The 24773-nt window shown below is 43.6% G+C and overlaps 1 protein-coding gene across 1 annotated transcript; it reads left to right on the forward strand.

The window, feature by feature from the left end:
* Window positions 1–6123: 6123 nt before the first annotated feature.
* On the forward strand, window positions 6124–23189 carry PWWP2B (PWWP domain containing 2B). Its single transcript, XM_085299799.1, has 4 exons — window positions 6124–6186; window positions 6554–6585; window positions 7588–9241; window positions 22614–23189. Exons 1-3 carry the CDS (start codon window positions 6124–6126, stop codon window positions 9221–9223), a joined length of 1731 nt encoding a protein of 576 aa, XP_085155925.1. The 3' UTR covers window positions 9224–9241; window positions 22614–23189.
* Window positions 23190–24773: the final 1584 nt, after the last annotated feature.

The raw sequence follows: 24773 nt of genomic DNA on the forward strand, positions 1-24773 counted from the left end.
CCCTTTGCGAGGTGCCGGCGGCGGCGTGCGCCGTGCCAGCAGGAAGCCGGGCAGGGACTTGGCTCCGGTCTGCTCAGCGAGCGAAGTGCCCGCGCGGCGCGGAACGGGGGCGCAGCCGGCTTCGCCTCCAGACCGCGACGGAAGGCGCCTAACGCGAGACGTCTGATCCTGGCGTCTGTAGCTGGGCTGTTTTCGAGTGGGTCTCCCGGAAGATTGGAGGCAGGCTTTCAAAAGTACTCGGGCATCTAACTGTTTAAGAGTCTCCCTGGTGTCCGATTCCAGCCAGAACAGTAAGTGGTAGGCACCTCATTAATCCGCTCAAAAAGCCATCTGTCCCAGCCGTTTAAAATTCCAGTTGTCATCATCATTAGTGACAACATATACTTTGGGGATTTTTACCTGTGTTTTTTCTCCTCTAACCCATTCTCCTCCTCAGGATTTCTTTTTTTCTTCTTTTTTTCCCCCCCCTTCAGTCTCCACTAGATCGAAGAAGCAGCTAATCTTAATATTTCTTCCTAGGCTTTTAAAGTGCTTCTGGAGTCTTTCCATTCACCTAGTCTTATAGTTAGTAATAATGACCCCTCCTGGAGTTGAGGGTTGGAAAAGAGCCCCAAAGAGCACCCGAAATTATGGAGCTGGCTTTGGGGAGGGCTGGCTCTCCTTCCAGTGCCATCTCCTAGTCGCACAAGCCTAGAGCTCGGTGGTTGGTTGCGTGGACCTGCAGTGAAAAGGATAAAACAGCACGCCCTTTTCTGACCTGGAGTGAGATGGAGAGGACAAAAAGGAGAAGGGGTTTTGTTAATTTATTTTACCTTATGTGTAGGATAACTGTTCCTTTCTCTTCACCTCTCCCCTAGTGATTATCAGGCCTACTGATTAGACTTTTCTGTGGTGGAAGGTGAGCATTTGGGGGGAACCAGCAGGCTGAAGTTAATCAGGAATGCAATTGTTACTATCTCTGTTCTGCTTAAAACTAGTTAAAATTTTTGAGCTGAGCTGTTTGACAATTCATTGGTACAGTAGTGCCACATCAGGTAAAGAAATGCAATGAAAACAGTGTAGCTTCTCATTGCTCCCCAGAGCTGCATTTTGTCATAGCGTTATGGCAGAGAGAGGGGACACGTGCTGTCTGACTCTTCAGAAGATGGTTTAAAAACCCTGTGTCAAGGTCTTCCAGCAGCTTCTTGCGATACTTGAGCAAGAACCTCTCCTGTCTGTGGTTTGGGGTCTGGGTCTCCATCCTTCAGGTGTTCATACAGAGCTTGTCTGCATAATGAATGCTGGAGGGCCTAATCCTAACTGTGGTGATCCCTGACGTTGCCTCGCCTGAGATGACCCTGGTAAGCCTGTGATATGTGGTGACCGATACAGGGCTTTTGAGCTGTGGACATGAGGGAACCAGTGTGCTAATAGGTATCTTGGCCTTGCTAGTCAACAGAAAGGAAATATCATGCGAGGCACAGTCCTGGCCCCCGCAGAACCTTAGTGACCTCGGGTAATCGTGAGGAAGAGGTTAAAATGACCTCCTCCCAACTGCAGTGACCGTAAATGCGGGGTGTGGAGACGAGACAAGATGTTGCTCACCATTGTATGAGCACCRCAGTACTGGGCTCAGTCAGCTGGCAATTGGGAGCTGCCTTTTATTAAAGTAAAGGTAGGRCTTACGTCCCAAAGGCAGTAGGAATTTGTCAGCTTGATGCAGAACTTTGAGGGCCTCGAAGCAAGTCCAAAACAGCTGTAGTGGAAGTTTTTTTTTCCCCCTTTCTGCACTTTGCTGTGTTGGTGCACAGGTGTCTCTCACTAGCCTGCATTCTCCCTATGGGAAATTGATTTATCTTACGGCTTTGTGTCCTGGGCAAGGAGACAGAAATCGCTGAAACAGCGGTAGACCTGTGAGTGGGCAGGTGGGATATAGGTGGTGTTGGGATTAGACTGCAAACAGAGAGGAAACTTAGAAAAGTCATCAAAGAGTGCATTGTTTTTTATGTATAGAAAGAGGACTGAACCCCAACAGGGAAAGAAGAAAAGCCTGTATCTGCTCTATTTTRTGTGTTTGATCTCTCTTTGTAATACTGAAAACAGTTAAATCTGTTGCATTTCTCTTAAAATGAAGTGAATGGTTTGGGGAGCTGAACAGGAAACATGCGATGCCTGAACATTTGATGCCAAGTTCCCAGGTAGTCAGTAGATCCACTTTTGGTCRGGTCTCGTCCATGCGGCTTGGATACGTGGTTCCCGTTATTTTAGTAGYGAAGAAAGGGGTCTAGGTTTTAAGCAGAAACCACGTTCCAAGTTTATGGTGTTTTAGCCTCCAGGGAATTTATGTGGGAAGCATGAGTAGTTTGCAGGCACACGTGTGCCTRCCTACCTTTAGCCTTCTTTACACTTGTGCCTTGAGAAATGGTGAGATGTGGTTAAAAATAGGTATGTGACTTTTTCAAAAGCTGTGGAATTATTTGAAGCAAAAATGGTGATCACTTACCTGTCCAAATGTCTTTTGCACTGTAGCTTATATAATAAATGCTGGTACTTGCTGCAGTGACAGTATATACGACTAAGTCATTGACAGTCATTTTGCTTTAATAATTTCATTCTTCTAGACTGCAAACTGCATAGTGTTCATGTTCAGAAAGAAAGAAATTAAAATGAATTTTGACTACAGTTAAAATACTTTTGGTAGTAAGTCTTGACAATTTTGCTGCTGTTGAACTTGCAATTAGTTACTTTTTAATCATACATGAGTGTAAATCAGAGGATAGTGTCTTCAGTTTCCAAGGAGAGATTGAGGTAACTTAATCCACTTGGCTGTGTCTGTCCCAGAAACAGGGATTAAAAACAGAGAATGAAATCRCATTCTGCAATATATGCTGATGCCTGTAATAACAGGACACTGTCTCATGCTCCTAAACCAAAAACTCATAGATTTTCATTTCAGTTGAAGGAGTGTAAATATGCAGAATCAATGATGCTAATATGGAGATAGAGGAAATAGTCGAATGGCATTCGACTTTGTAGAAAGCAGTCCATGGGAACATGGGGAAGGCTAGTGAAGTTCATGTTTCTCCTTTCGGTGAAAGTAAACTTCTGCTGGAAAGCAAAGTGTGGCACATGAAATACTTGTTATCGCATAGCGGGTAGAAAAACAGTGACATTAAATCCTCCTTATGAAGAGTTGTGCCTGTATAGAAACTGGCTTCAGACTGTTTTTGGGCTGGAAGAACGTCAAATGCGGTCTGGGGCCCTGGAGCTTGCTAAGGGTCTCCAGAGCCAAGACTTAATTATTTTAACAGCCTTTCTGTAGCTAATCTAGTCCAGGGTAGCTTCAAATCTTCTAGTGCATCTTTAGCAGGAGTAAATTGTGTGTGAGATATAAAGAAACTGAAAGTAACCTTGCTTTATTGAGTGTCGAGTGTTTTTTTTTTTTTTTTTTTCCTTTCCACTTACTTTAAACGGACACTAATGGCAGGTGGCCATATGGTAATGAGACAGTCTGCAGCCTCTTCAGAGTTGGTTTTCTTCCCCCTCTACTCCCTTGGCATGAGGAATAGAATGAGGGTGGAAAGGGAAGCAGGTAAGAAAAGCAGCAAAACTCCTGCTGCCTTCTGCGCAAAAACTAATGTGRTAGAGAGACTTGAGAAGGAATGATTTCTCAGCAAAATGAATTTCTTAGACTTCGGAAACACTTTCAGTATGAATAAAAACAAATACGGGCTGACCCTGTAGGCAATAGCAGTAAAATATGGCCMCTCAAGAGCGAACAGTTCCATCACTTGTGTGTCTTGGCTGTTGATTTTGTATTAGGATACCAGGTTTTGTTACTACTTAGGAGGAAATGTCGTTTTCAAGATTCTGGTATTGTATCTGAAGCCAAGAGACACAACTAAAAGAACTGTTTGCTCCTTAGGGGCTATATATTACTGTTACTGCCTTTACTGTAACAGTCAGAGATCCAAGGAGCACAGCTCCCATCTAACTTGCTTTGTAGCGTGCTAAAAATCGTCCATTGCTGAGGATATTTGCAGGCTCAGTCAGGAAGGAAGGGGGGAACTTTCTGAACTCCTGTTGTGCTCACTTCTGCGTCATGAGAGCTGAGGTACAGAAAGGAGTTTTAGGGAGACAGTTATTCTGGAGTTTTTTAATTCCTACCTAGATTCCAGGCCCCAGAACAGGGATGGAAGGGTTTAACTTCACAGTAACCATGTACATTCATGTATTTTAAAATTTCTCATGCAGCTTTTTGTTGCAGCTGTACAGCAAATGCAGCTTTTGATGATGCTCTTAGGTGTTATGGCAAGCTGTCACCCTGTCTCAAAGCCAGAAGTGAATGCACTGCTGTGCCTTGCTTGCTCTGCTGCAGTCTGCTGCTTGCTTTACACTGCTAACCAGGGTGGGTTTGTGCAAAGATACTGAGCTGTGTGCTGAAGCAGGCAAGGTGCGAGCATGTTCCCCTCCTGTCAGCTCGGCTGTGGGTGACTTCTTGCAGAGCTGAAGGGTGGAGGCGGATCTTACCGCAGAGCCACAATAGGATTTGCCAGAGCTCATCTATCAGTGCTCCTAATCCTGCATAGCTGTGACCCTCCTTATACAGATTCTTTCTCCAGAGCTTTTTGCTGTAGCTGCTACCTGGATGCACAGAAGCAAGCTGGCATGGAAAATGAATCTTAAGCTGCTTTGTTATTTAGCTGTGCAGTTTGTGTAATCCTTCATCCAAGAGGCAGGTGTTTTATTTTTTTTTCTCAGACCACTAGCATTACTGCAGCTTTGTCTGGGATGAAGCTCAACCTGGACAACGGGCTAACAGGCTGCAGCTGAATCAAGTCCATCTTGGACACGTGGGAGTGACCAATGCTTAGATGAGAAGTCCCTGCCTCAGGGAGCTGTTGCTGGGTTGTTGGGTTTTTGTTGGGGGTAGAAGGGGTTCCCTATTTTCATGTAAAGCCTAAAACAAGAGGATCCCAACCTAAAAGGCTTCTTATTAAAATGGCTTCTCTGTCTGCTGTACTTCTCTAAAGCACTTAGCCAGGCTGGGGGGAGGGGAAGGGGCTTACATGTTTACTCTGGTACCTCGGTCTGGCTGCATCTTGGTGCACAGGTGGAGTAGGAGGCCTGCAGAAATCATTAGGCTGCTTCTAGTTCTTTGTTATTCTTCTGCAATTGTTGTTGAGCTTGAGGTTGAAGTTAGTACAGAGCTATGTATTCAAATTAGGACAGAGCTATCCAGATCGCTGGCTCATTAGTTTCTTCTACAAAAAATGTCACTGTGCTTCCCAGGGAGGGTTTAGACTAGAATGCTGTGCTTCACTGGAGTGCTGTTTCTGTGGCAAGATGTGCCATACTGTAGGATTATAAAGTATTGATATRTTAACTTTGGCATATATAAATCATCGCTTCAATAAATCTAAAGTTTGAGTGCTTCGCTTCTGCCAAGTGAGAAGCTACATCCCATGCCAGATGTTCAGGAAGGAAATCACCTTGATGGACCGCATGCTCATCTGCTTGCTCTGAATTGAGCTTCTGAGAGCAAGGCGAGGTCAGGGCTTGCTTAGAGGAACTGCAAAAGCTGCACTTTCCTCCATGCAAGGAACAGAAAGTTCCTTTTGTGCAGTTTTCTAGTGTGAGCAAATTCGACTAGTTCATCGCATGAAAAAAACAAAATTTACAGCCAGAGCTTCAAGGATGATAGCACATTTAGTTGCCACTATGAAGTACACTGACATCTTTGATCTGCTGTGCAAACTGTACTTGCTTTATTGGTTATCATTGTGCCTAAATTCTGAGATGTCTCTATTTAAATGAACTTTTTGGAACAAAAGAATTTATTCCAAATTATGTAAATTCAACAGTTTAGTCCTCTTGATTCACTAGCATTCAGAGTCATCTAGCTGAACTAAACTGTTTCTTAAGTAGCAGGTTCTTGCTGTCTCTCTTCAAATGATGGAAAAGAATATTTTTTTTTCAGTTGGTTAATTCTATTTATTTCATTTTAAGAGGAACAGTGACTTTACCAGACCAGACTAATTCCTGCTTGCTTAGTTTATGCAAACTTTATTCTTAATCTTGATGAGAGTCTCCATGGAAATCAGGTGAGAGAGATATTGTCTGTAATTGTCTGAGAAAAGAAAAATGAAGCCAGCAGATCAAAGCCGTGATAAGTGGGACCCGTATTCCCTGTTCTTCTATGATCTGGTAAAGAAAACTGTTCTTTCTTTCTCTAATCTGGGGTTATTCATGACCCCCAGTAACACTGCTTTCTGCTGATGCTTCAGGAAAGGAGAAGCATCCTGGTCTGCGCATGGTACTAGGAAGTGAAGTTTGCAGCAATGGAACRTCAGCAGCCTGGGATATTCCTGCAGTGAAGTGATCCAGTTTGAGGATGGAGTTGGGGAAGAAATGCAGTCGTGAGGCCCAAGTGCCTGGAGGGGGGCAGTGTGCTCCTCTCGGGAGAAGAGCGAGCCAGTGCAGTCGGGTGGCATCAGAAGGAAAGTGTCTCCTTGCAGCAGGCTCTGTCACCTGAGTGGTTGTGTTAAAATTCTTAAGAGAAAMGTGACTGGAGAATTCCTTCAGCTTCCCTCTGTGCTGTCCTGGGTAATGGTTGCTAAAGTCCTTCTCAGTAACACTACCCTAGAACTCCTCCTTTGTTTGAGGAAAGGTATTTTCTCGAAGCTGGAAGGAGAAAAGATGGCTAGCAAGGGAGGGGACTGTAGCATCCTAAGCTAAAACTAGCTAGTGTTTGGTCTGTGATGGTGAAACACTCTTTTGATGGCACATTCTCTAGATAAGCAGTATTTCTGGAAAGCCAAGATAGTGAGCATTGTCCATTCTGGGATGGTGCTTCAGGGTAAATATTTGTTGAAGTACTGTGTTAGCATAATATCCCTGGTGTCAGGCCAGCAGCACAACTTCTGGTGCAGAAACCCAGACATGAGTCATGATGATGAGTTTCAATGTTTCAGAGGATTTGCTTTTGCTAATACCTGTGCAAGACTTTGCTAGCCTGTAATGAAACTTGGCAATGGAGACTAATATATTTTCATTTGTAATCTTGGTATTCTGAAGTAATGGCATATTCCCTATTTGAACAAATAAAGATCCTATATACAAAGGCCAATGGGAGAGGAGCAACATTGTGCACTGGTAAAACTCTGGTTTGAAACTGGAAATTATATACATACAAGTCAAGTTCACATGTTGACTGAGAAGCTGAAAAATGAGGCATGCAAGTACAGTATAAAAAAAGGAAGTTAAATAGCTTCCAAAAGTCTCTCCTCCTGGCTTTACTAGCCTGCTGATAGTGAGCTGCAAAGAGTTTATCGAAATAGAGATTTTGATCTGTTGTTCTCTGTGCCTTTTCTGGAAGAAGAGTAGGTCACTTTTCATAAATTTTAAATGATGTTGGGGTTTTTTTTTTCAGTGACAGAATTGGCTGCCTTATTTAACACACAGAGCGAAAATGTTGCCTTATTAGTATGTGGAAGTCTGTTTTTTAAGAAAATAGCATGTTTGTTATGCATAGTTTTCCCCGAGAAGCATCTTTCACACATTCTGACTCTATCTCTTTCCTTCATTGTCCTTTTCACGCTATTTTAGATCTGGATTGTTTTGTCTTCCGTCTTCCCTTCCAAAGCAAGAGGAGCCTCCTGCTAACGCTTGCACTAACTGGACTCCTGACAGCCAGGATCCTGTGCAGGGTGAGACTGAGTCACAGCCTGCTGTTGAAAAGCCTCCCAAAGGAAACAGCGATGAGCAAGTACCGCCCCTTCTGCCTCCCCCACCGCCCGGCAACCTTCCTCCTTACCCTCCTTATTTTGAGGGAGCTCCTTTTCCTCGTCCACTATGGCTTCGGCATACGTATAACCAATGGGTTCCTCAGCCACCRCCACGGACTATAAAGAGGACAAGGAGACGTTTGTCACGGAATAGAGACCCAGGAAGGCTTATCATGAGCACTATYAGACTAAGACCAAGACAGGTGCTCTGTGAAAAGTGTAAAAACACTYTGAACCCTGAGGATGCAAACACAGCTAGGCAAAATGCTAAAACAAGGAGGAAGCTGAGCATTCAGGACAAAGAGCAAAAAAAGCACAGTGACTCTGACTACGCTGAGAAAAGAAACAAAAGAGAAAAGAGAGAGGAAGACAAGTTTTCTGGGGAACTCGTACATCGAACACCAGTTATAAAAATATCCTACAGTACTCCACAAGGGAAAGGTGAAGTTGTAAAAATTCCTTCCCGGGTTCATGGTTCAGTTAAACCATTTTGTTCACAGCGAATATTGCAAAACGGAGAGGAGGACCAAGAAGAGACTAGAGACTCTGAACGATGTCGAGAAACCAAATGTTTAATGGACAAGTCAGCAGGCAGCCAGCTTGCTTCCATTCCAAAGCTGAAGCTCACACGGCCTGTGCATTCCAGTGCAGATGTTCCACCTCCAAAGATCCGACTGAAGCCCCATCGAATAAATGATGGTCAGAGTGTTTCAATTTATAAAGCAGAACTTATTGATGAGATAAATGTCCTTCAGAACAGCAGAGAGTCCAATCCTGGTGCATTCTACAATGATGAATCTACAGACAGAAACTTAGCTGAGATATCTTCAGGGAGTTCAGGTGAAGATGATGACTTTAAAAGATTTCCCCAGGGTAAAGATGGACATGATAACTTGGCTTTCCTTATGAATTATCGTAAAAGAAAAGCAGATTCTTCTAGTTTATCCGTGTGTAGTAATGACAGTCTAGATGAATCGAAGTCTTCTAGTTCAGAAGTAACATCACCAGAAATGTGTGACTTTATGCCTGGTGATGATGCATCTGTCTCTTCATCTTCAAAAGATGAGCGTAAAATTGTGCCACCATTAACAGTTAGACTACATACGCAAAGTGTGTCTAAATGTGTCACTGAAGATGGAAGAACTGTTTCGGTGGGGGATATTGTTTGGGGTAAAATTCATGGTTTTCCATGGTGGCCAGCACGTGTTCTTGACATAAACCTTAGCCAGAAGGAAAATGGAGAACCTTCATGGCGAGAAGCTAAAGTATCATGGTTTGGTTCTCCAACGACTTCGTTGTTGTCTGTTTCAAAACTCTCTCCTTTCTCTGAATTTTTCAAACTGAGATTTAATCGCAAGAAGAAAGGGCTATATCGGAAAGCTATCACAGAAGCTGCAAAGGCAGTAGAGCATCTGACTCCAGAAATAAGAGATCTCTTAACACAGTTTGAAACATAACTTTGCCTCCTGTATCAGGTGAGTGCTTGCTGGACTAATGCTTCCCATGGAATACTTTTTTTTGTGTTTTAGCCTGCATTCACTATTTGTATTTTTTTTYCCCCTTAAAAACTGAGGTTGACACTTGTTAAATGCAYGCGTGTTAGTTGGTAATGGTGATTTCATAGGTGATAATTGTCTGTAGTTTGGAACTTTGGGAACATGGGAAGACCCATGGGAATTGGAGCCCCAGATCCCCTAAGGGACCACAAAGTAATTAATACGGAGGACAGAAGTGCTGCTGGGCAAATCCACTGGAAGGTGTTTCCTATAGGTTCCCTGCTTGAAGAGCTAATAAAATTGTAGTCATGTATTAGAGCCATTTATAGCTAGGATATGGTAAGTATTGATGATGCTTCATTTAGGCTAAAACTAATCCCTTGTGGTTGGAGATCTAAAAGCTCAACACCTTTGATTTCTTYGAACTGTGTTTCAGTTCAAAGAATTAAAACTTTTCTTGGAACTGAGATTGTATTTATCATAATTAGGTACCGATACTGAGCAGTTAACAATTAGAAATGCCCTCAGAGGCACTTGTCTCCCCTGTAATTGCATGGTTTCTTGTGAAGACTTTTTTAAAGACTCTTCAAAATGAATGTACCAAAAACCGTCTTTGACCACTGAATGATATTTGAACTTTCTCACTGCACTTGGAGATAAAACTGCATCTGAAAGGGTGGGGCTTTGCCAAGGTATAGCCTAGATCATCAAAAGCAATTCTCTTAGGGTTCACAGGCAGCAGGAGGTGGGAACATCACCACAGGAGCAGATTATTGGTAATACCTCTACAAATATTTTGCTTTTGCTGGTTGCAAGTATGGAAGGGTGGAGAGTTGGGAAATTTGCACTACTTGTCACTTCAAATGGTGAAAAAATTTGTCCAGGATGAGTATTTTCTGCCTAAATATAAAATATGTATATTTGTGCAAATAGCATGGCCATCTGCAGTTCCAGTTGATGCTTCCTGCTATACTGCTCTCAATGAAGAGTTCCCCATGGAGAAAGCTCCCATCAACTTGAATAAGACCTAGGCTTGTTTGGCAACCTTCCAGTAGCAGCTGTCATTGTAAACAAGACTTCATCTGTGATACTGTTAAACGAGAGAATGGATTAACTATGAAAACCATAACTAACCATTATGAAAAGTTTTGCTAATGAAAGTCTAGCTTTATACACTGTATCCTGCAGCGACGTGCTGGCTCATTATGTTGTCCCCTAATACTTTCCACTTTTTTAATACTGGGAAGGCTATATGTACACAAGCTAGTGCTGCTCCTGCTGTGGAGCTGTCTATTCTGCGTATTTCTTGTTGAAGGCTTTATTATATCACAAGGATTTGGGGGCTGGCACAGTTGGTGTCTGATCTGTAGACACAGAGCAGAGGGGGCATAAAGAGGTCTGTAAACTGAGGGAAAGAAGAAAATGCTGAGAATGGTAAGAAAATTACAGGAGCACCCGGATTAAGGCCAGATCTTTCCTCTTTTCCATACTTGTCAAGCAAATCTCTCTGTGTATTTATGGGTGTACAGATATATTTAACTGGGTGTCGCCATTTTACTGGCCTCTTTCAGTTGCCTTCCCAAGGATGATTCTCTGCTTTAAGTATCTGAGGTGAGCTGCCAACCCGGTCCACCTGGCTGCSTCTCAGAGATTACACAGTGACTGTATAAACAGCTGCAGTTACTCAAAAGAAAACTGGGAAAGAAGAACAAGACAGCTTTCCACATTCTGCATGTGTCACATTTACTCAGTTTCCCTATGAGAGCAGCATGCCTAGTATTTTGGTGCATGCCACTTACAAAACAACTCACTGTTGCTGAGACCTGCCCTATATCTAATTCTCTCCATTCAAGSGAATTTAATTTTGCTGTTTTCCTTGAATTTTCTTAAGGTAAAACTGAAACATTTCTATCAGTTGCTAATTGACTGTTCTTTCCTGAAGGGTATAACTTTTGTTCTCACTGATGTTTGCAATTCCTTAGTCCTAGAACCATGATGACACTGAAGTTGCAATTAAATATCTGAAGGGTTTGAGGCCTTTTATAGGCAGTACAACTTTATATCAATTACAGTAGTTTCTAAGAGTAGGCTTCTCACTGTTAACATTGCGCTTTGCTGCTGTGAAATCCGCTGTGCTGTGAGTTCAACAGCAGCTGCACAAAGGCCTGTTACTGTTAACAAACAGAATAAGCAAGAGCCCGGGAGATGCGTGTAGCACTTTGTTAATGCTGCTTGTGTTAATCCTAGGCATGTCAAAATTGAGTAACTGTTGACACTTTCTACTGTGAATCTTTATAACTGTCTTCTGGCATGTGATACTGTTTTCCAAAAGAGGTAGGGTAATTACTGGAAAAAGAAATTAACAATTCAGATAATTTATGAATATGTAAAGCTAGAAGTAACTGGATTTTTAAAAGAATGCTTTTTTTTGGGTTGGAAGAGCTGTTATGATCATTCTAGGGACAAAATAATAAAAATCCATACTTTTTTTGCAAGGAGAAGACCTTCTGTCATTCACTGGCTACTAAAATAAGTTTTCTCAAAAAAGAACAGGCAGACTGGCAACCTGTGAAAATCACATTCATAAGACACTCTTGGTTTAGAGTATAGTCAAGAGAAAAACGCCCACTAAGCATGTTCTCATGCTRCTTTGTAGCTTCTATTTTTATATCTCATGTATAGAGTGCCTCTGTGCATGTATACCACAGCTCTGATACTGTTTTGTGCTTCAGAGATATCTTACRTCTTTTGTACTGTCACTAAATATTACATAAATTCTTCTTATTGTGGGATATCTGTCTAGTTTTGAAGCACTAGGTATTAGCTCATCTCTGTCCTTTTTGTTTTTATGATTAAGACCTTTATAGTTAACAAAGTAGCTGACCAGACTGAAAACTCTGGGAATGTCAGCACAGTCAGTGATCGTGTTACTCAGCCCTCTGAACCTAACCTGCTGTTTGTGCCTGCTTTTTGCAGAAGCCTGTGCGCTGTCAGAAATTGTGTCCTGAAGAGCAGTGAGAGCCAGGATGTGGCCTAATCTCTTCTCAAGGCTGACTGTAATGGCAAAACGTGAGGAAACAGTTGCTTCTAGCTCCATCTGCAAGGGTGTTTGCCTGTATCTTAAGGAAAGCCTTTAAATGCACTTAGAAGTCCAAGTGGGGCTGTAGCTGAGCTGCTCTTGGCAAGGCTCATACTTTGCAGCAGTTCTTTGTTCCCTTTCAAATTACTTAGGTAGAACTAGCTGGGATTAAAAGATTGTGTTTACTYTTCTTTGAGATAATTTAAGTTGTTCACTTCCCTCACCTACTGTCGCCAGTTTGTGCTGCTAAAAGATGCCAGCTTGGCTGAAAAGCTGGGTGGGGAGGGGAAGGGAAAAAGAGTTGGTGTATCAAAGAAATCTTCAGGGTAGAAGCAAGTCGCGCAGTTCTAGCACACTCCCATGCATGTCTCAGGATAGGTTCTAGCAGTACATTTTTCTGCTGAGATTTAGCCAAGACTAAACATGCAGCTGCTTGCTTCATCCTCGCTGTTATCCTCTGTCCTGCAGGCGACTAACTGCAGCTTCCCCTCTCAAAAGGAAAGGGGAAGCATGCAGTCCTCCCAAAAGTCTCTGCAACCTTCAGGGGAAGATGGGATGCCCTTTATTCCTCTTACAAGATAAAAAATTAAAACAGGTATGAGCATTTGAAGCTCTCAGGGAGGGTTTTTCAGATCTGTGATTTAACTCCACTTCTCCAGCTCCGCTGAACTGCCCAGCCCAGCAGCATTTCCAGCTTTGGGAGCAGGTGGGTGCTGGGTTACTTTCATGGGAGAAGCTGACTCAGAGAAGGAAGGAAGTGAGCCAGCCTGCCTTGTGTTGCAGAGCAGTCCTCAACAATGGACAACCTCCGTTCTTTTTGTTCTTTTATTAAAGTGCAGCAAAAACAAAGTGGGGCTAGCTGCTGAAAGTTTAAACTGTTAGGTTTTTTTAAGCTGAATGCCTGGCCAGTCTGAGAGATGATTTACTGTACCTGAACTTTATTCAACAGCTGAAAAATGCACAAATAGAACTCTTTTAACTACTAAACAGGTTACTTGTGAGAGTTGAGCTCTTGAGGTAGTTATAACTCTGAACTGTTACTTGGGAGAAGCTGTGCCTAAAATTCAGAGTCGTCATAGTTTCCCCGGGTTTGAGTATCAGTATCTAATGAGTGCTGTTTGCCTGGAGTGGTACCAAGSTGCTGATGCTGAAGAGCTGGTTGTGCGTGCAGCTGAGCAGTCATCATGCTTTCAGAAGAGGGGAAGGTCTCTCTCCCCTTCCTGTCTCGCCTCCCAGCTGCATGATCTCTTTTGCTCCCTCCTTTGTGCCAGATGTGTTCATCATAAATCTGTTAACAGATTTAACTCACTGACCTGCCAGAAACTACCTGGAATTTTGTTTGTGCCCCTGGTCTCTTTTCTGGATTAGCTTTGTGTTGGTTTAGTGAGACAACTGGCTTGCGGGACAGGCTCTGAAATGAGGTGAGCCACAAGAACATGTGGCCTACAGGAAAGATGCGAGTAAAGAGAAGTGTAAGACCTTCCCCTTTCAAAAGCAGCAGGTTGAAATTGCCACGTGTATACTTTATGGATAACTACCATGTGGTGCAGTGATGCTCTTCCTTCCACATCTTCTTAAAGATGTTTTTCTTTTCMCCTTGTTCTTGTGGTATCCTGCCCCTTCCCCTTAGGTCTCCATATGTCACTGTTCATGAGGCCATGCTGTGGACTAGATCAGTGCTGTGCTTGGGCTCTTAACTTACTATCTTTAACCCATTTGTGGCATTTTTGTTTCTAGAATGGCTTTTAAATGTCTTCCCGTGTATGTCTGCAGTTGCAGCAGAGGGGAGGAATGGGCACAGAAGCCAGCTTTTTAGGGAGGGTGTGGGAACATGTATTGTGTAATGATGCCCACAGACTGGGAAGTTGTTTCAGCTCATCAGAGGAGTTTTCTGAGAACTTGAGCTATTGCCATGCTATGTGGATGCAGAAGCAGCTTGTTTCTCAGCAGGGGTGGTAGGTCCATGCATGCGACCAGGGCCAGTCCATGTGGCCTGCTGGTGCTTCAGCTCYCCAGCTTGGTCTGTGGGCTCCATAGTTGACTTTTTCTTGAACATGAGAATCTCCACATGCTATTGCATATTGTTGTCTCTTCACTTCCACGATAACTTCAAATTTAAACTTCAAGCTCTGTAAATGTGAAGTTTGCTGAGTTAAGTGACTTTTCTTCCAGTACCTTTCCAGGTGCCAATAACCTCTGCTTACTGCTTGCTAGTTTTATAACAAACAGGTTTGCTGACATATCCTCGGTGTTAAATTTAGCTGCCCAAGAGACGCAGTCCAACAGGTATATGATGCAGTGTACTGAGCATGCTTCTAGTCTGGAGCAACCAGCTGCACGGACTGGATCCTGCCCTTCTGGTCTTCTGGATCACATGTGSTTTGGAGAAGAAATGGCTCATGGGGCCACTGTTCTGGTCTGCCTCGTGGGCTGCAGCGTAACACAAAGGGGAATGGGGGAAGAGATGCATGCGTCCTATGGCTTCCCTGTGTCAGCTCCAGGGAGAGCACCACGCAGCTGGGACTGGGGCTTTAAAAAAACATATTTAACTCTGACTCTTATGTGTAAGTGTTAGTCTGTAGAGGTACGGGTGCCTCCAAAGTACTGCAGAATTTACTCAGTCTGCTAAGTCGGGTCTCTGGTTTTGCTTTGTGATCCTCCTGAGTGGTTTCTCATGGCAGATTGTTCTTCTCCCTTCACTGTTCCCAGCCCACTCGCACAATAAAGCTTTTTATAAAATTCCTTGTAAAATTTCATGTACATCTCTGCATGAAACAACTTACTATATGTATATTCACTTGCTTTCTCACTCTAGAGAGTCTTTTATTTCCCTCCCTTTAGTCCCTCCTCCCCCACCCTCAAGCTGTGGCTGTAATACCATTAAACTTTAAAATACTTGCTTTTTGAAGGTTTTAATTTTATTGCTATTAGCTTAATATAGCCTCAGTATCTGTATATTTAGCAATTCATCACAAAAGCACAGTGCTACTGTGTACAGCAAAATCAAAGCTTATTGCATACTTGCTATATTTAGTAAGTTCTAATGTAAAATTTGGAACATTGGGTTATGATTTCACATTCAGAGATGTTAGGGCTTTGTGTGTGCATGTAGCTAGTATTGCTTGCCAACAGTTTATGAAGCTACATAAATCACTTCTTTTTTTTTTTCCTTTACCTCTTCTCTTTTGCTCTACTAGAGGCACTGAAAGGTTATATAACTTTGTGCTGATATAAAGTTGTGGTGGTGACTGATGTGATAGCTAACATTTTAAAAACACCTGCCTGATCACATGAAATATTTCAACCCAAATGATGAATGCTTCAAAGATTTATTATTATTATTATTATTATTATTTTCTTGGCCTGATCTCTAGCTCGTTCAGTCAACCAACACCAAGCATCAGACTTAATTACTGTTTGGCAAAGTCCTCCTGCAAGCAGCTTGGAGTCAGCATCTGTGCATACCAAATGCAAAGCAGGAGAGCAAGTCTAAAGGCAAACCTGTGCGCCCTGGCACTGGGTGTCTGGAGCTACATGTCTGTTTGGTATGCTGCTGATTTTCCTGTTTCCAAATGGTACTGAGTTTGGAGGCATCTAGGTCCCTGTTGCTTCTCCCTCTTTGTGCCATCTGTTGCCCCTCTTTCCCTGCACTGCTCCAAAATGAATGTTTTTGGAAATGCCAGTAGGCCGTACATTGTGCTATTTCTAACCGCACGCGAGCTGCGCAGTTGCCTGAGAACGCTATCTGCTTACGTGAGCTGTAACTTCAGCTGCTGAAGGAGATTTGTGTAAACTGAAGGGCTTCACAACTCTCCTCGGAAGAACAGCAAGCTGCTTTTCCCTGGCCTGCGGGTCCCAGAGCCCTGGCTGGCGCTTTGGCAGGCTGCTCCTTCTGCCGGCAGGGTTTGCCAGCTGTGAGACTGAGCAGCCCTGCAGAGAGGGGAGTCTCCCTGCAGTGTCCCTAGGGAGCCGGGGCCCCCGGGACGGCCCGTCCACGTTGCCCCTCGGGTGTGAGCTGGGAGCAGGGTCGCTGCGGCGCTCCGGGGGCCGGGGGGTGAGGAGAGGGGCCGGGTCTGAGCAAAGCATCTGCAAATTGCTGCTTCGGCTGCAGCCGACAACGCTTGCACCAAGGGTAACTTCCTGAGAGATGTAAGAAAGGAATTTCTGCAGCTTTTCCTGAACTACCTTTAACTGTTTGGATTGTGAACTCGAATGGAGGTGCTTGAGACTTCACTTAGRTTGCTCTCTGTCATAGTGAGCGCAGCAAGTTTGGCAAGGTGGGTCTTGGCGAGGGGGCCCGCCGAGGCGCGCTTTGCAGAGGGGTGCGCTGGTGGGCAGAAGGGGTGAAGCTCTTCCAGGAGGAGGCCTGGTGCCTCTCGGTGCCCTCCAGGAAGGCTCGGGCTTCGCTCTGCTTCTGTGGCAGTTACACAGATGTTTGCRGAGTGTTAAACACCCTCAGGTTGTGTATTAAAGACCCTAGTTTGTGCCAAGAACAAATAGAGGATTTGGGGGAACTTGGGGATAGTTCTGTAAGAGTAACAAATACTTTTCTCTGCAGGAGAGGAATGACCAAGGATTTTAGGCAATAACAGAGCATTGTTAATACCACATAAAGCTGCTTGGCACGTTAGGCTAGATGATGCGATGGGATGACACAATATTTTCCATGTTAATGCTCAGGCATGGAAGGTAAGCTGCTGACAAAAGTGCCGTCTAAGGCTTTGAACCTGAATGTTGATGTGAATAATCTTAAATATTGAAAAACTTGCAAACTGTTGTTTTCCAGCCTCCTCATGTTTTGATGTGTGTGTAAAAGCACCCRTGGCTGACACAGGGATCAACAGGAAGGGCGTCCCCTCCGCTCCGGAGCAGCAGGAGCGTGGGGTCCTGCCGCGGCCGCTGCCGGCGGAGCCCGTCCGGCTCGAGCGGGCGGGGGCGGCAGGAAGCCCGCGGCGCTCCGCTCCGTGGAGAGGCAGCTCGGGCCGCGGGTCCGCCCGCGGCCGGCTCCTCGGGCCGGCGTCGCCGTGAGCGTGGCTCGCGTCGCCTCGGCCGACGCGCCAGAAACTCCCTGCAGCGTCCCGCGCCGGCCACCTCGCGTTCGCTGTGTGGTCGTCTGTTCGGTCGCTGGGTGGGTGTGCCTTTCCGGAAGGCAGCGTGTCCTTAATGGAGGCTTTTGTTTCTCCTCAAGTTCACCAATTTCTGAAGGAATAATGCTTTTAGGTAACGTACCGCGTCCTGTTCAATCTGCATTCAGTTCTTGCTGTTGTAGGATCAGACAAACCTGTTTTCTTTACAAGGCATACTTCCTGCGTGTCCTCTGCGGCTGAAGAAACGGATTGTAGCAAAATTACTAACTTAATTTGCGTTGTGAATGATGACATGCTCTGTTGTGATTCAAACCAGTATCTTGCACTTTTTCTTCAGTCGGAAAGGAACCCTTTCTAAAAGCAGAAAACCCTCAAACATGATACCAATTTTCCGTAGAGATGCTTACAATAATGTAATTTAGTACTGGAAAACATACCTGGCAGCCTGTTTGAGTAAGCTGAATATTGATGTTTTGGGACTGGGTGATGGTTCTAATACCCTGTATCCGGCCCACGTGAGGACTGAGCTGCAGCGGGTGCCTGGCTCCAGGCTGGTGTGGTTCAGTAATCCTTGCTCAAGAAAAGAGGCTTGAAAGGCAAGGGCGTCCTCCGAGCCCTGCAAGCAAGGGGGCTGTTCTCCCTTTCCCCTCGGCTCCTCAGGTGTTTTAGCGGGTGCCGTCCTTGGTACTAAGATCTCAAGGGAGCTGGTGGGCTCTGTCAGAAGTGCTCTGGTTTCCAGGTGGGACAGATTCTCTAGTCCTTGCACACCCGCTCCTTCGCTGCCAGAAGATAGGACCGTTCTGTTCCTGGAGCTGTCTGCTAGGCTGCTTGGCTGCCTCTTCCAGAATGGGGGGTGTCTGAAGGCAGAATGATTTGGTGGGGCTAAATTACAGTTTGCTGTTAATTACCAGCATTATGATTAGAAAAATTTCCTCCAGAATAAGCTACTCGTGGAGAAAATGAGCACGCTTACTGTTGCCTTCATTTCTTAAACTTCTGGTTAGCATAAGGTAACCGATCTTCCTGGAGCTGGTGCCACTTGCAAGGGTGTGAAGGGAGAGCATTTTGGACCTGCAACTCWTGGGTGCCCTCGCTCCGGCGTTTTCCAGAGAAACCCTCTAAAGAGGTTGAGAGTCCTGATGAGTACCAAGCCGCCTACCCTGTGAAAATCGAGTCCCTTTAGGTGCTACAAAATCATGTCACTTCAAAAGCAAAATTAAGAAGCAGTAAGAACATTTATCCTAACTACTGCAATACTTATTTCCTTTTGGCTTTTAAGAGTCGGTTCAGTATCAGATACCCACTAAAACAGGAAGTAAGTTGTCTGAAGCAGCAAAATGGTACTGAGCACCAACTTGTAGCAGAATACAGTGCCTGTCCAGGTATGTTTTTTTCCCCTTTTTTTTCTGGGCTCTTCAGTGTAGGAGCAAGTTGATGCACAAAGTAGGAATAAGCTAGACAAAAATGACCAGCACAACAAAATCTTAGATTTTAATCCTGCTAAGGTGGCCCAGTAGTTCCATAAAAATCTGCAACCTGTATTATTTCAAAACATCTTCAAGTTGAGGACTTAGTCAACGTCTTCCACCACTTGATTTTTTCGAGTGAGAAAAAATAACCTGTTTTTATTCTCCAGGTAGTGATTTTTAGAAGGTGGCGGTAGACAGCTTTGCGGTAGAGCTTCCTGCTACTGTTCCTGCACTGGATCTTASAGCTCAAGAATTGCACCATTTTGGGACCGGGATAGTATTTTGGTCTTCTGAATACCTGGTCTTTGGAGGTGGCTTTTAACTTCTGCATGACCTTTGAATCCTGAAAAGGCTAGAAATAACCCCGTTGGAAGAAAGCTGTGTGTTTGTCTGAGAAGCACAGTAACTGTGGTGGTGGTGACTTTTTCCTTCTTTCCCTCAGACACATGTGCTTGTTTCTTGGTCTTCACCTTCAGTTAATCTGGTAATGTATATTCCTGGTGGTAGGGCAGCAATTAGTACCTATGAGCACAGTTGTTGTGTGCTTCATTCTCTGCAAACCCTGGCAAATTCAGGGCCTCATTTGATGTTACACCTGGCCCCTTGCACCTGGGTACTTTCAGAAAAGCAGAGGGGCTCGGGGCACTGCCTGTGCCCTGGAGGAGGTGCCGGTGATGTGCTGCATGTGCCTGATTTGAAATGTGAAGGATGTGAAGGACCCTGGGTGGGTCTGCAGGGATGCTGTGAGGAGGATCCCCCTGTGCAAATCCAGGCAGGATGGAGTCACCTCAAAAGATAGCTCGGCCTTTTTTGCACTGTGCTGCGGCTGTTAAGTCTGAATTTGTGAATGGTTTTATTTAATCCAAAACAGCATTTTTTTTATTATGAATAAGCTCCTGCCTTCAGGAGAACTTTCTTGGCTCTGCTTTTGATGTACAGTTTAGCATAGAGGCTGCTAGATCGTGCCATTGTCCTGAATTACTCAATCCATTATGTATTCATTACTCATACGTGTATCAGGGCTGCAGTAATGTCCAGAATATAGCTTTTAAGCTGCTGCTCCATCTTTAGGCTTGTTTTTTTTTTTTTTTTTTTTAATAGAGCTGCAACTCTGAAGCTTCTCAGAGGCCAACTGAGTGGGTATGAACAACTGTCCCTGTGCTGCACATATTGAATGCTTGTTGAAAACTCCTGGGTCTGCTTAGTGGGTTACTTAAAATAGATACCTGAGCTCTTCTAAGAGGAGGCCTCTGCTCACTTACAGCTCAAGAATTTCACATTCAGTGTGTTTCTAGACTGGGGACAAATGCCTGTCAGTCAATAATAGCACCAGAATTGTGAGCATCAACTGTTTTAAGAGGTTTGCAGTTTCACCAATCATACCAGCGTTTTGCTCTCTGAGAAGAGAGTCTCTGATCTTTGCCTCAAAGCAGTTTCAGTTAGGATCTAGAAATCAGCCTGCTCTATGTCCTTGCAAAGGAAGGAGTGTATTCACTTTAAGTGGAATACTTCATTGGAGAGATTATTTGGCATTGTGCTTCTGCTATGATAATTCTTTCCCCCAAGTACTACTAATATAAAAATCACAAAGAATAAAACTGCCCTGAACTTGGGCACTGAACTGAACTTGGTATTACCTCTGGAACAATGAAATACAGTTTTTCTGTTTAGCCCAAATATTCTCAAACTATAATCTCTCTAAAGGGGCAGACTTTTGCAAGAACCATTACCAAATCGTAAACCCCACAGTAAGGTTTTGTTAGATGGAAAATAAAGCGTGCAAGTGAGTTAGTTGTGTGCTCTTGAAAATCTCACTCTTCATCAGAAGGCAAATGAGTAGATTAATCTGCAAGGTTAAGTATCAATTTATACTCTGACTTTGGGTAATAGGCCTTGTCATGACGCATCTCAGTTACTTAGGAGCAGGATAATTCTGCTAAGTATTGCTAGAGTTTATGAAATCTGATTGCAGTTCTCCTTGGAATATAGCTTTCGGGGCAGATGTTGATAGTGGGTTAAATCTGTTTTTTGAAATCTTAAAGAGAAATGTATGGGCAAGACAGAAGATCATTCTGGACAGTGAGACTGAGCAAATCGGARTAACTTTTAGATTCTGTGTGCTTACAAGGGATGTTGGTACATTTTCAGCAGCACTGGAAATGTGATCATCTTTCTGCTTTTGGTGCTAGCATTCTTAGTTTAATCATGTTTGGTCACAAGCCTCAACTGTAAGGGGTTTTTAAAGGTCTTTGATCTTTTGCTTCATAGCATTAATCCTGTTTGTCTGTCAGGAACACAGATTTGAGCCTGTGTTTCAGGCTCAGCCAATTTAAATGATTGGGCATGGACGTGTGTTAGGACCAGTCGTGCTTTTGATGTGATCCTAACTGAACTGTGTTTGAAATGTAGGGCAGTGATGCTTTTCCAGCATGAAGAGTGTTAATATAGGTCTCCTTGCCTATTTTTCATTCATTTCTGTATCATTGAGTTGTCTTGTCTGTCTTTTCTGGCTCCTTCGCTTGATCTTGAAGACAAGTGGATGTTCCCTTTTTTCCACTCTCTTTTCAGGATTCCACTCTCTCTTAACTTGACGTAAAGGGCCAAAGCAAATACATCTTGCATGCGGGGGTAGAAAAGAAGAAAAAAACTAAATGGTACAGATAAGGACTTCTATCTATCTTAAGTTTTTGTTTTAACAGGCACACCTCTCTCCAGTAGGACTTCCTTTTCAAGCCTGTTCTCTACGCTTAGTTTTAGTGTGTGGTATTTCGTGAGAAATTCAGTCAAATGAGAAGAATGTAAGAGATCAAGCGTGGGTAACTTTGTTACCTTTTGGTAGTTTTAATTTGGAGGATATTGTTTTGCGTTTTAATTTCTGAATTCAGAAGAATATCTTGCACCCTTGTCTGATTACCTAAAGATGCATCAGAAGTGRTCTGGTGCGTTTGGTTACTGTGATCGTAGCAAGACTGGCTTGCGAGGGGAGCATCATGGTGTCCTTGTGGGGCCCTTGCAGGCCACAAGTGAGAGAGACACTGGGGCCTCACGGAGACCAGGAGCACTGCTGTGGCAGTGGGTTTCCCTGTGGGGCTAGGGATGAGGAGGAGTTGTGGGGTGAAGATGAGAGCGCCTGTGCTGAGCGGGGTTGTCGGAGGGGAAGGTGGCTCTTGCCACTGGAGTCAAAAGTGCAAAGGTGGCTTGGCTGCTATACCTCTTCACTTAAGACATGATTTGGGTACTGCAGCAGTACTTGATACCTTGAGCCAGTTGCAGGTTACTAAAAAACTTCTGTAAGGCTTGATCTCAAGAGGGAAACAAATCCTGTTTTACAGATTCTGTTTGAAAAGCAGAGGCAGAACTGAACAGATCTTCTTCATGTGGCAGTCTCTGTAGGGTCTTGTGGTAGATTACCTACAACACCCCACACTGAAAAGAGGCTTAAAAGTCTGCAAGCTAGAGACTGACAATTTCTTAYTATTACCAATGATTTTGTTGTGCCTGTCTTGGAGAAAACTCCAGCTCTTTCTTTAGATCTGTTAACTTGATAAGTTTCTTCCAAAACTGTAGCTGCTGCTGTTTTTGGTCTGCTATGCAAGTTTAAAGCAGGAGAATTCCAGACTATATTTAGATGAAACCAAGGAGTGTGTGCCTCACAGCTAATATTGGTCGGTTCTGTGCTGCGTGCAGTAACCTCTCCTTCTTTCACTTTCTTCAAGGTAACAGAAGATAAGAGCACAGCTGTTCTCCTAGAGTGTCACGAAGTCTGTAAACATCCTGACATGCTCCTCAGGAGAACCTGGAGGTTGCCATGCACATGACAGGAGGACGAGTTTCCTTGTCAGATTGCACTGCTTATCATCTGTGAAAGGTGACAGGCACCTGGAYGTGGAGTTAGGAGGCTCTTCTGGTGTGAGGCTGGCAGGAAAGTCTTAAGGATATTTTAATCTAGGATGAGAATTTGAGAAGTCATACAGCAWTGAACTAGGAGAACAGCAAATACCACAACTTGGAATGTATTTATTACTTAAAAGTTAGCTATTGATAAAATCCCCCAAATTATTGCTGCTGCTTATTTTACTTACAGATTTCACACACCTGTTAATTTTAAAGCTACCAAACTTTTACTCAATACTGTACTCTGAGAAATGTAATTGGAGCAGGACATGCAATAGAATGAAGTCATTGTAGTGTCTTAAGTACAATGGACTCACTTTGTGTCTATTAAAACTTGGAAAATGTGCAACACATAACAATGTGGCTATCATTGCATATATTAAAGCTTTTTAATATCATTTACTTCAGAGCTGAGAGAATCAACATTTTCAAGTGTGCGAACAAGCAGTCAACCAGTAACTTAGATTGTTTCGTGTCCTAAATAAGTCACCTGCAATAGTGGGCAGTGCAGCCTTGACTCGATCACGCATTATGCATGGAGATGCGTAGAGATGGGTTATTAGCCTAATAGGGCCAACTGAAGAATGAATTAACATTTTCAACTAACTTTGCTGTTCACACCTTCTATTCCATGAGTGTATTGTAAGGCCTCTTGAATGCAGGCGGTTGGATAGCAAGGGCCCTCATTTTACACATAGCCAGAAATGACTAACAATCTTTTTTAAAAACAACAACAACAACAAAAGCTACAACTTTTGCTTCAAATTTAGAGTAAAAATGGTTTATAAGCTAAAGTGGATTATCAACAAGCTTGTGGAACTGCATGACTTAAATTTTTCAGATTTGCATCAGTCTAGGTTTCCCTCGGCATCCCTCAATTTAGTGATACTTATTTGTGGTAATCTACTGCTTCTGAGGCTTGAGAGAAGAGCTCAGAGTTGTTCCTGTTAGGTAAAATGTTTTCTGCACATGCCAAAAAATTAGCTTCAAGCTAAAGATCATTACACAGATTCTGTTTCCTGTTTGTTCTTAAATCTGTTCTAGCAGACAGTGTAATGAAATACTGTCAGAGTGGAAGTAGTGGATAGGCAAGCATAGACGCTCATGTTTTCCTGGTTCCTGCTGGTTCATAACGTGGTCTTTTGAATGTTAGCAAAAGAGGTCAGAGCTTCCYTTTTCTATGTAACAACAACAAAGTTCAACAAAAGAGTCCAGCATGAAAAGAAATTCTGTTCAGTCTCCATAAAAGCATACAACCAGTCAAAGATGTTTCCCTTAAAACAGTTGGAGGACTGGTATAAAATATGCAAACTGAGATTCTGTGCTGAAATAGGACATCTGTCTCCCGAGACCAATTTTGGCTACCTCTGCAAATAAATGAATTTCCTATTTTCCAAAAATAGATGTGAAAAGGACAGCTGTATATAATGAGAGGAATGTGTTCCTGCACTTTGTATAAAGCCTTTATAAAGCAGTTTACCTGGGCATCTAATTTTCCCATCTCTAAAGCRGGCTGCTTAGCTGGCAAAGATATTCTTGTGCAGTGAGCTACTCCCACTCAYGGGTAAAACAATTTTACCTTTCTCAGCTCCTGTCTGTCTGTGTGCAGGAGTTTCTTTATACRGGATTTTTTCTAGTATCTTCCTGAGCTAGACTTAACGCCAGCTGATGGCTGTATGAGATAGTTCTACTTTTTGCTTGCACAGTCCTTTATCATAGGAAATAACCAGCCAAAACGTATTGCAAAGCCTTTTGGCTGTAGTATCACTGCAGTTAACTGAACGGAGTTAAAAGTAGCCTTCTGTTCATTTAATAAAAAAAAATATAAAAAGACACGCCTGCCCCACGTCCTCGGGTCAAGCACTCTGTTCCCATCGCTAGTGGAGTGCAGAGGGCTGCGTCTGCCTGGCCGTGAAAAAGGCTGCTCTGTCTTTGAGAGAGCTGTCAAGAAAACAGGTGAGTAGTTGCTGCCGTCACGAGAA

This window comes from Rhea americana, unplaced genomic scaffold (assembly GCF_003343005.1).
Source record: "Rhea americana isolate MKP2758 unplaced genomic scaffold, rheAme1 scaffold_154, whole genome shotgun sequence".
NCBI lineage: Eukaryota > Metazoa > Chordata > Aves > Rheiformes > Rheidae > Rhea > Rhea americana.